Genomic DNA, 12,035 nt, shown 5'->3' with positions numbered 1-12,035 from the left:
AGACGTCTCTATATTTGTGATTGTTGCGCGCAGTCGGCAAGCTGATTGAAGTCGTATGATCGCGGGGCCACTGACGTGCCGACATGACAGTCACTTAGCGTAACCGCGGAAGGGAAAATGATGAAAAGGAACCGGCGCGAGTGTCTGCCTAAGCGCTTCCACACTTCTCTTTTTCTGCCGCGCCCTCCCCAAAAATTCTAAAAAATTTTTGATATGGTCAGCGCGAATCTAAAAATACCGCGGATTGTCCATTTCCCCGAAACCGCGAACTTTAGGCCCCGCGAATCTAAAGAGACTTACAGTACGTGCGAACCCGGGCGCTGACCCTCACCTATCAGTACTCACCCAGATACGTGCGAACCCCGACGCTTACCCTCACCTATCAGTACTCACCCAGATACGTGCGAACCCGGGCGCTGACCCTCAACAGGCTGCAGATTTTCACCAGGTTCAGCCAGATCACCATGGCGACGGCGGCGGTGAACTGGTCAGTCCAGAAGGCCACATCGGTCAGGTCCACGAAACTGCGTTGGTCTGTATATAAAACATTACATAACATGGCAGGTTAAGATATTATTTCAAAGTTGCCTCTTCGAACAACATTTTTATCATTAAAGCTGAAGCAGAAATACAACAGTTATGCGCACTACGCACCCTTCTGCAGTTCATGACTGATGAGTGATTTTGCTTTTCCCGCGAACGCGTCCTTCGACGCCATCGCCCCGATGACGTAGAGTGACGTCACGACCGACGCGACTTCCACGACGGTCCAGACCTGGAGGAAGAAGGACCTTCCCTCCTGACGCGCGTTCTTCACCAGTCGGATGATGACGTACAGGAGGCAGGCGACGAACATTGCCTTGGCCACAAAAAGGATGGTGGGGGCCATTCCTTGCGCGGTCAGCGGGTATGTGGACACTTTGAGGGTCGCGATCGCCCCTGCTGACGGCGGGAACTCGAAAAGCACGCACACTGTGCTGAACAGGTTGGCGTTGACGTGGTACAGGGTCAGGTCCAACACGAGAGCGGCCGTGTACGGGTCGATCCAGCGGTTTGACTCAAGGATCTTCAGCGTTTCCATCATTTCTGCTTGCATCTCGCCGAGGTTGACGCGGTAGCCAGGTCCGCCGTACGAGCCCATCGTCCCGTGGAGAACGTGACTGAATGTCTCGGGCGAAGACTCCGGGAAGGACGCGGCTGCCTCACCTGCTATCCCGCTGACGTACGGCATCACGCACGTCTTGTTGGCGTGAAGAGCTGGCTGTGCAACGTCGCACATGCCTGAGAAAGAAAAAAAATGTAAATTTCTAACAAAACTAAACTATGCATACTGCACTTCTTTTGATTTTTAATTCATAGATTACTCGTGTTGCTAATCTCTATTGGTTAACTGTACCTGTGCGAGCCCTGAACTGCCCGAGGCGGACCGGTCCCACACGGTAGGCAGGCATGTCGCTGATGAACACACTGTCCCTCCAGTCCACCGCGTCGCCGTTATACTGATGTGTCCGGTACAGCTTACGCGCGAAGGCACCTTCAAGCCAGGGCAGCACATCCTTCTGTGTCTTGACCTGCGACAAAAGGGATTTAATTGTTAGTGAAAAAGATGCTGCAATGAATTGAGAAATGCTTTGTGAAGAAAATTTCTGAAACATCTGCCTCAGAAAGTTTTCAAGACTACATAAATGAATAAGAAGGCCACAAAGGACCAACACAGGGAAGGAAATACAAGCGATCTTACTAAGTTGGTGCCATTGGAGAACCCAGCTTTGAGCCCTTGGTTGATGACAGGAGCGGAAGAACTCCACACCTCGTGGACCATCAGGATGGCAGCAGTGATGATGATGATACCCAGAATGCACTGCCTGCCGTTATTGGTCAGCTGCAGCCAGTTCTTCCTCTCAGCTCGCTGCTGCTTCAGCTGCTCTGTCTCCTCCAGCTCTGACCAGGCGGGCAGCGGCTCGGCGGGGAGGGTCTCTGCAAAAAATGTGATCAAAACGTTAAACAACACCTAATTATAGTCTTTATCAATGTATTTTTCTTTGCGCGTAACGCAGCAGTCACCCCGTTCATGTCCTGGAAGAATCAGACCTGTGTCAGTGTTGGAGAGTCACACCTTCAGCATGTAAACTAGTAAGACCAAGGCGACCATTATCATTGTGACCATTCAAACTCAGCCACGCCCATCAATAAGAATTGCGGTACACGTCCAACCAGTGTGTGAGTAAGAGGGTGAGCTACTAGTGGGAGTAGGTACATAATTTTTATTTCAATGTGTAATACTTGCCTTCGACAGGCTGACGTTTTCCTGCCTCAACATCATCGTCCTTGTCCTTGTCGTCGGTGTCGCTCTTCTTCGCGCGACAAGCACAGAGGATTGAGGTCCCGAAGGCCAAAATAACAGCCTTCACCAAAATTAAAAACAAATAGAAACAAACTTAATGAAACTCAGGTCAATGACAGCCTCCATGTGTAAACCAAGGTACAAATAAGGTGTGCCTAGAGAAAACTAAAGTCTATACCAAAGGAATAATATTGAACAAAAACACACTTCTCCCTGTGTTTTATGTTTGTAATTATAACAAAGATTAAAAAGTACTGATAGCATGTTCACCTCTGCTGGTTGGACCACCACCATGGACTGTAGGAACGACAGTCCGAACGCTGTGAGCCACTGAATGGACTTGTCCCTGCCCCACTCCAGACTGTACAGCAGCAGGAAGAACCCCGAGGCCAGGGTGGTCAGGACCAGCAGCGCCCAGCCCACGTACACGGACCAGTAGGGCAGCTGCAGGCCGGAAGACTTCGGCACGCCCTGATGTGGATACGAGACGTTAATTTGAAGACTTACCAAAACTATGTAGCCTGAGGGCCAACCTTCTTTAGTATTGTCTTGGGGACCAAAGAGTAGCATATTTGGGTCTCTTGCTAGATAGAATTAATATAATTTATATGGTTTCCATTTATCCCTATCTAGCCATTAATCAACACTTATCTGTATACCTATCTTTCTACCTATCTACCTATCTCTATCTGTTTATCTATTAAATTCGCATGTTTAAATGGCATGCTTGCCAACCACATAATGAGACTGAGACTTTACCTTTGGGCGGCATCGGCGGAAAATCTGCACGATGATAAAGTTAACAGGGAACACCTGAAGCGTGGTCCAGAGGCTCACCAAGAGCGTCTCCGCAGTCAACTGTGCCCACAAAATCATCCGGTTACTTTTAACAAAATATACTATAACCACCAACCTTATGCATGGCATCACTCAGTTGAGAATAGGGCGATACCGACATCCAACAACATGTCATGCGTCCGTTGGGTCACGTGTCAACATTCGCTATGTAGGGTGCAAGTTTATCCTTACCACAGTGAAAGGCAACGGATGGACACGTACCTCGACGGATCCGATGGTGAGCACGACGCTGGATGTCCCCTGCCCGGCAACACTGAACCACATGGCGCTGGTAATCATCTTACAGAACAGGAGGCAAACGCAGCACGACAGGCGCTATAGAATAAAACAGTTATTAGTTTACGTAGTACTATACATGTGTCTGTATAAAGTGTAGTGATAAAATATTTGTCAGGGAAAAAAAAAAAACTGGCATGACACCGGTCCCACCTGCACGCGGGAGAAGTAGCTCTTGGGGCGTGACGTCACCACGGAGAGCCAGACGTGCCCGTCCTTGAACTTCTCCCTCAGCTTGAGGCTGAAGCGCTGCCCCAGGGAGACGTCCGTCTCCACTGTGGGGGGCAGGGTCCTCTTGAGACAGCCGTCTCCGTGCTCCACCCCCAGCCAGTCGTTACACACAAACTGGGTTCTGCGAAAAACAATACAAAGGGTACATTAGCAGGGTACAAGTGGCGGTGACAATTGCATGCCCAAATCACGACAGAGAGATTTTACACGTTGTCTCGGTAGCTGCTTTCAAAAGTTATTCATGATAGAGGCGTCAAATATGTACAGTGTATTGCATAAAGAAGAAAGATAGCACTGACACAAAACAATACAAAGGGTCTCTTAGAATCTTATATAAGTAGCAGCCCAAGTACCGGTCTTCATGATAGAGGCCAGAAGCCTGTACAGTTTATCATATGGCAAAGGATATGGAGAAGAAAGATAATACTGACACATAACAATAAAAATGTATCTCGCATCAGGCAATGTACCGATGATTTTTTGATATGTCGGCTTACGTCGTTTTAGATGAGACAGGTTCGATACTTTATGATCACTAAAAGGAAAAAAAAAGACAATGCTCTTGTGTTTCACTGGGGATGAAGAAGTAAGTCAATAAAGAGGTACTTTTTGTTTGTCTGCAGATCGATGACCTCCACCCTCTCCAGGAACCAGGAGGCATGGCGACCCTCCCCCGAGTTGTCGTGCCACACCGTCAGGCTGGTCAGACCGCCCAGCTTCTGCGGGGTCGTCAGGAGGAACGTGTTCACGCCTCCGGTTTGGAAGGTCTGCAGAACGAAATGTGATGTCATGCATATGCACATATACGTAATTCATAGAAAGGGTAGGTGGAACAAGTTACTTTATTGTGTTATGTATGTATGTATTTCACAACGTGGGGCCCGACATCAGCTCAGCTGCCAGGGCTTCCACTGTATTGCACTGTATTGTTTGCAATTTAAATAAATAAATAAATAAATAAACAAGTCGTCCGGTGTAATATTAGCCAATTGCCGCCGCACCGGGCTTATGACATGGGGAAGACGATGCAGGACAGGAGCTACTGGGCAGCCATTGTGGTTCGGGTGGCAGAGGAGGACTGGCACCCGACTTAATTCAATAAGTAAGCCACTGCACCGCGTACTTCAGAAGCTGGTCTCCAGGTTTGTTAAGCCGAAGGCCTCGCGCGCGGTACGCCACAGCGGGTTTACAGATACAGATACAGGTGAAGGATCTGCTGAATACATTTCACATCATCAATATTACACAGCATTTATTGCGTTAGGACATCCGTTATGAAGAAAATGGAGTTTTGGCTTTACTTACTTACATGAAATCATGTAAACTGTATCAATTATTGTAAAATGCTGGTGTGACCTTATAAGTTCTATGATGATGATCTACACCTTGAAGATGATAGGAAAAGGGCAAGAGGAATAAAGAGAAAAGTACGAAATAGAGAAAGAAAGCTTAAAGGGAACATGGAGGCAGAGAACGAGAGTGAGAGAGTGATAGTGAGAGGTGTGTTTGTATTACTAACCATGTCGTCCTGCTGAAACGACCTCGGGCCCGTGCTGCCCTTATCTCCTGTCAGGACGAAGACGACCTTGGACCAAGTCCCGGCTCCCCAGTCGTGCCCGGTGTCCACCCGCACCAGGAACCGGCTGCGATGGCGTCGGCGGTTGCCGTGCACGTTCTTGATACTCCACTGAGAAAACAAAGAGACTTAGGTCTTAGGTAAAACACACTAGGATTTCAAATACTACCCTGACGCCGTGAATAGAGAGACGAAACCTGCTCAGTTCGTGTGGCCTGTTTTTGACACATGCTGAAGATATCAGAACACGGGACAATACAATTTGCTATACTAGGATCCATCTAGTAGGAAGCTCATGATTGCAGCTATAGAATGTTACTTTAAGTCATAAAAGATGAACATTGGGAGAGCGAAAGAATATCTGACAATCACTGCAGGCATCTCACCTTCTGCTCGTCTGCCTTGTCCTTCCTGCGAGCGGGATATATCATGACGAAGTACATCCCCATCACCACCACCATGGTGGTCCACACAGCGTAGTTGTTGACCAGGTCCTGGAACTTGGAGAAGACGGTCTTGAAGTTGATCCTGTTGGGTTCGGTCCCGCCGGAGGTACCGAACCCCGTCAGGTGGTTACACAGGCAGACCGTGTGGGCCAGGGTGGAGGCGGGGCTCACCTGGAAAATAGTATTAATAGTTGCAACCGTATACCTTTAGTTTACATTATGTACCTTCAGGAGTTTCCCAACCCCCTCCATGCATGCTAATCTCCTATCAGATTCGGTGGGGCAGCGGGCCTATGCTGGCCGCCTGTATGCATTGGCCTCTGTACCTAACGTTCTTGGATCGAACGCTGGATACAGGCGGCCAATGCATACAGGCGGCCAACATTAAGTCCCCTTGCCCCACCAAATCTGCTTGGAGATTACCTCCATCCACCAAAAAGTGGTGAAAAGACAATATCGAGAAAGACACTGGTATTTGTTTAAAGGTAGCAGAGCCGGGCCCTGGACCGTGTAACATAGAGGAACTTGCCGTAATGAAACAAGGGGCAAGATTCTTGACTAGGTACTTAGGTAGGTGAGAAGGAACTAGGACGTTAAAAAAAGCCCAAAGTGAATGAATGAACTTTATTGCTCGACAATCGTACATCGTACAATGTGTGGCAGTAATACAACAATACTACAAAACTAAATTATCTTATTACATTTCTCACTACAAACTACTATCTATACAGTATATGAGTCACAATATGTTCATGAATTGATGATTTGGTCTGTGGATAGAAGATTTACATTCCCATGCCCATGAAAGGCACACTTTTCTTTTTGGCCCTTACCCGACAGCCGTCTCTTTTCCATGAGCCCAGCTCTGCGTCTATCCCAGGATCCCAGAACACACAGTCCAGCCTCGTGATATCCACCGAGTAGGGACATTCCTCTGGTGGACAGCCTGGACAGATAGGGAAACAGAACACAACGGGTATAGCCGTGGAAAATCCAGCTATACATGGATAACTACACCTGGTGCAACATCCATCCGTTATTTTACATTGGGTACATTATAATCGGAAGAATGATCAGTTTGTATCATCCTGTAGGGTTCTTAATATTATGAGATGTAAATATTGAGTTAGTTTTATCAGTGTCTCCTGTGACGACACATAAGATGCAATATGTATCCAAACCCGGGCCCGTATAAGTGTCACATATTTTACAATTAGTCATAGATGTAATGTGTAAAAAAAAATTTCACAACTTAACTAGTACCGGTAACTAGCCTTCTGGTAGTTGTAACATTTAGAGAACGTATGACGTCACTTACCGTCCACCTGCAGCCCTATGGTGTACTCCTCCGTCCCGTTGTTCCCTGCCGTGTCCGGCTGCAGTACCGTGTAGGTCATGTGGACGTCGCCGTGGGGCGGAACAGTCTTAGCGATGAAGTCATCCCAGCTAAACTCCTTCCTGTGCGTTAAGGCATAGATTGTACATTATAACATTATAGGCTACCGGCCCAGTATCCTTTTATATCTTATGTATGAGCTGTCACTTTTGTATTCACCATAACATAATGAACTACGTAGAAAGACATCATCAAAAATATTATTCATAGTTCTAGACAACTTCACATATTTAGAGATCATTGACACACCATATATTAAAATTCTAAAGGATTTTAACGGACAATCGTTGATACCAAACGTCGTCTTACAATGATTTCCTTATTATGCTTTGTGTGAATCTTTTGCAGTGTCGCACATCTACTGACAAAAGATCTCCATCCTCTGAGAATGTAGCCTGGGTGTCATCCTCCGTAGTTTCCTCCGGCTCCCTAATGTCACTGACCTGGCTACGGGCGAAAACTACGGAGGATGGCACCCAGGGTAATGAAAATGGAACCTTACTTGAAGTCACAGTCCGTCTTGTTGGGGAAGTCTCCCAGCTTGCCGTACATGACGGCGGCCGGGTAGGGGGCCACCAGGCTGACCAACACTCCGTACGTCTGGTTCCTCCTGGCGCTGAAGGTCCGGAACACCATGGTGTCGTTAGGGAACGGGGAGTACTTCACCAGGCGGGGGGCGGGGAACATGTCAGGGGCGTTCTTCAACACCACAGTGATGTCCTCCGACAGGTCCTGCAGTAGAACATAAGGACTACATTTATTACCTCCATCAATCTTTTTTACAATTCTTAAATTTGTTTATCTGTGTTGTCCTTTCAAATGAGCAAACAGTGGTGTTTTGGGACACATAGAGACTGCTTTTGGATTCGAAGTTGTTTGGGATATCTCCTCAACAATTAAATTGGTTGCTAAAATATGTGTTGGGGATTTACATATTGCTTAGGCTTAAGCCGACGTTCTTGTCTGACAAACAGCATTTGTTAAAATCGTGGTAAAAGACATCACCTTGACTTTGAGGGTTCCTCTTCCCGGTTGCTTCAGCTCGATGTCCACGACCGACGACTTGATGTCCTTTGCGGACTCATCCCACACATACGGGTTCCGGTCATATCCAACGACCTACAATAAAACAACGGGTAGTTAGGATTTAACGGGTTCCGTTTATTGTGTGCCAGAGTGGCTTTCCTGAGCCGTCTTTAGGAAACAAACAGAAATACAACAGATGGCCATCAATGTCAATTGATGAGCATTCATTCTTCCTTTCACTTAAAAGCATTACTTTGAAATATAATCTTAAGGTTAAGGATATACTCAATGCAAGAATGATAGTTTATTCATTACCATACTGTCGTATATCAACACATGCTCTTGTAAATACACATTTCAATAACTGTAAATGCAGCAGTCACACACAAAGAAAGAAGCATCTGAAATTACAGTAAGCGCATTAAAAACAATTAAAACTATATCTACTTAATGCATTACGCAGTGCAAAGTACTTGCCTTCATTCCTGCATCTTCAGCAACTCCTCCTTCATGCAGGGCGTGCGGACCCGGGAACGTCACTCCTCCTGCATGCGCAGAGACAGCTGCCCCTCCCAGCCTTCCTCCTGAAGTCTTCTCAAGGACCATCTGGACAGCTCTGGAGCCGAGCTCCACGCGCCCAGCGCCGCCCTTGCTGTCCAGTAGAGCATCAGCGATGCTGTCCAGGTTCCTCTGCAATTCCTGGGTCACTTCTCTTTGCTGCGTGCAAAACACAGCAGGACTTAGTAAAGACGTCACGGAATACGAAAGCAAAAAGCAAGACCATCAGGATACGCTGGACAAACACCCGAAAACATAGAATTTTTCATTGTTGGGTACGCTGTGGTTACTTCATCTGTTGAAAGAAAATGGTCATAATGTTCATGCTAACAATCTGGTGATCAAATGTATGTCACTTAGATATCAGAGAGTTGAATATGCTTTATCTAGTATTATGTTTTCTAAAAAGAGAGTCTTACAATGGCCCATTGCCGCTCCTGTTTCTCTCGAAGTTTCTCCTTCATCTTCTGGCGGAACTCCTCCCGTTTACGCGGGGGAAGCCTGTGCAGAGCTGCGATGTCCTCCTCGTCCTCTGAAACTGCCTCCAAACCTCCCGACTCCATCAGGGATGCCACAGTGTCCACCATGGCTGGAGGAAAAGAAAACATGTCAGTACTTTGTTTTTTAACGTTTCAACTTTGCAGGACACACTAGACTTAGGCAAGAGTGTCAAACAAAAGACAGCCGGGAATACCTGCAGCCGTGGGAGCGAGTTCCTCCATGCTGGCCCCTCCAAGTGCACTTCGCTTGATGGAGTCTGCCATGGCTCCCACCACGTAACCTCCCTCAGCCTGTTCATCAACAATAACAACATCTGTGAGTGATTATGACCATTCTGTGAGTGATTATTTGTATTTGTTATTAGTTGTATTTTAGATTTATGTATGTTTTTATCTGGACAGGGGGCCTTGAAAAGGCACCGCCTGTTCCCCCTGTCCTGCCCTTGCGGCAAAGTTGAAATAAATAAATAAATAAATAAATAAACATCTATGGTAATTACGTTATGACAATGCAGGTATTGATATTTTCCACGTGAGATGACATCTGCGATGTTGCGAATTATACACATCAGCCTTGTTCATCTTTTTACCGAATCCCAGCAGTTAATCTGTCTTTTAAAACAGTTTATTTCCACCTGAAGAACCAGAAGAATAAGGATGGCATTAATGACATCATCCTTACCTGTGCATCTAACGGCAGTGTCCCACATAGAGCAATGACGTCCCTGGTTATCATTGCCAGTGTCTCAGTAGAATCTTCAGCTGAAGATGCGCGAGACAGCCTAGCGAGGGCTGCCATGGCGTCCGTGCAGGTTGTCGAGTCGACCTGAACAAACGAAAAGCAGCCTAGACGTTTTAGAGTGTTTAAGGGACCTTCTAGACAACAAGAGATCATTCGCGGAGTGTAAACAGACAAAGTATACTGCAAATGATCCTAACAAAGTCTGTACATGTACATGTAAATGTAGGTTAGAAAGGACCAAGTTTAAACTAAACAAAACTGGTCTTAATTCGTGTGTCTCACCCTTCTGTCCTCTGAGGAAGACCCTTTGTTGTCCTTAATATACGGAATGAGTTGATCCAGTATACTCCCAGGGTCGTCCTTGTCGTACTGCAGGTCGGCGATGGTGTTGATGGTTCTGGTTTGCTGGGGGCTGATTTTACTCGCCTCCGGTGGCTCCTGCGGATAGATGAAGACTTTTAGGAGTGGTTTGGTTTTGATGATTATCTACATGTACCCTAATTGTTGTTGACATGATAATAAGTTGCAGAGAACCAAAGGCCAATATATATAACTTCTTTTTAAAACTTAGTAGATGACTTTACTTACGTGTGAAACGAAGGTCACAATCGGTGTCGGGGGCGAGCCTGTGGTCGTCTCATCTAATTCTGAAAGATAAAGTCAACATCTGCAATCCCATTGTCTCGGTGCACCTTACCAATTAGTTCATTCACTATGGAAAAAAACAGTTACAGAACTACCTAACTTCTGCCAGAGGCTGGATACTTGGTTGCTTGATACTTTGTTTTGTGACAGTTGCACAATTGCTTGAATGTAATTTCAATTATTGCATCCACATGAGAAAGAAAAAAAATATAACGACATAATTTACCGATGGCATCCCCCTTTCTTGTAGTGGCCTTGAGGGAAGTACTGGTGGTGGAAGGAGCAGCAGAAGGCGTGGGCGTTTCAGTGCTGACAGTAGAAGTAGTCGGCGAGGTGGTGTACCCGGTGGTTGTAGCCGCCGTGCTCTTCACCGTAGTAGGGCTTGCAGGTGTCGTGGTTGGCTTTACCTCTGCAGTAATGTGTATTTGTACATGCCATTAGAAAAGCTGGTATATAAAAGTAAGGAAAAGTTAAGGTAGCAATGATAATTATTGTCTTATTATTATCAATGATAATCATCATATCATTATTAGCAATGATAATCATTATATCATTATTAACAATGATAATTATTATCCAAAAGATTTAAAAAACCTGGCCCTTTGCTACACACGCAAGTTGTTGCTTAGCTGATATTAGTAAAAAAAATAAATGTTTTTTTGACATGGCGTAATTGGGGGTCTGCCTAAATACCTCAGCCTACCTCAACCGGCAGTAATATGCGTGTGCTTTTGTCTAAGCGATTATGAATAGAGATGATACAGTAACTCTCAATATTTTTCGAGTTTTTTTCACTTATTACTTGTAATGGATCATAAGTAGAGTCGCAAATGTTCAAGAATTAGGTTATCGTCCTCATATAGGGAATGATACACCCCGCAAAATACCCAAATAAATTCATAAATATGTTTAGAGACGTTTCCCTGTATATCTGCTGAGTTTCCGTGCTGGACAAGCCTTTTTAATTTCCTTATTTTGATAAAAAAATTACCGCACGATGCGTTCTGGCAACTCGATGTAAACAAACTAGATGGCTAACTTTATTCCGCAGAGCGCACGACGCGCCGTAAAAGTCAGAGTAATAGTGGTTTCTAAACCATGGACACTTCATATAAGACCAAGAAGCGGTAGTTTGAGGCCGATCGAGGTCGGTTAAGGTATTTAGTCATACAGCGTAATTGGTTATAGTTATAATGACTGTCGGCACCGTGGTGGGTTGCAAAGATCCAAGATGGCGGTGAGAAGCACATCGGTCATATATCATCATGATCACTAAACATGTGAAGCTCTAAAGAAGCAGGTTCATTGTTTCTACATGCCGTTTCTCACATGTTGACTTCGTAAGAACCATGCAGCGACGGCCATTTTGGTGGGCTTAACATAGTCAAGTGAGTGCAAACTCTATCCTGAAGAAACCATAATGTATCATGTGTGTTA

The 12,035-nt window shown here is 45.7% G+C and overlaps 1 protein-coding gene across 1 annotated transcript in view; it reads right to left on the bottom strand.

The window, feature by feature from the left end:
* Positions 1-7,846, bottom strand: part of LOC109475400 (polycystic kidney disease protein 1-like 2) — a 12,296-nt gene extending 4,450 nt beyond the window's left edge. Inside the window, exons 1-14 of the mRNA XM_019776004.1 lie at positions 7,630-7,846; positions 7,050-7,189; positions 6,565-6,677; positions 5,672-5,902; positions 5,229-5,396; positions 4,316-4,476; positions 3,632-3,830; positions 3,404-3,517; positions 3,104-3,202; positions 2,615-2,815; positions 1,742-1,960; positions 1,397-1,571; positions 655-1,281; positions 394-534 (exon numbers count right to left, since the gene is read on the bottom strand). Coding sequence (XP_019631563.1) covers positions 394-534; positions 655-1,281; positions 1,397-1,571; positions 1,742-1,960; positions 2,615-2,815; positions 3,104-3,202; positions 3,404-3,517; positions 3,632-3,830; positions 4,316-4,476; positions 5,229-5,396; positions 5,672-5,902; positions 6,565-6,677; positions 7,050-7,189; positions 7,630-7,814 — 2,773 coding nt within the window. The 5' untranslated portion in view covers positions 7,815-7,846. The remainder of the gene's footprint in view (positions 1-393; positions 535-654; positions 1,282-1,396; positions 1,572-1,741; positions 1,961-2,614; positions 2,816-3,103; positions 3,203-3,403; positions 3,518-3,631; positions 3,831-4,315; positions 4,477-5,228; positions 5,397-5,671; positions 5,903-6,564; positions 6,678-7,049; positions 7,190-7,629) is intronic.
* Between the last annotated feature and the right edge of the window lie 4,189 nt (positions 7,847-12,035).

This window comes from Branchiostoma belcheri, unplaced genomic scaffold (genome assembly GCF_001625305.1).
Source record: "Branchiostoma belcheri isolate BF01 breed outbred unplaced genomic scaffold, Haploidv18h27 scaffold338, whole genome shotgun sequence".
Classification (NCBI taxonomy): Eukaryota; Metazoa; Chordata; class Leptocardii; order Amphioxiformes; family Branchiostomatidae; genus Branchiostoma; species Branchiostoma belcheri.
The sequence above is the reverse complement of the archived record's forward strand: the minus strand, read 5'-3'. Positions and strand labels throughout refer to the sequence as shown.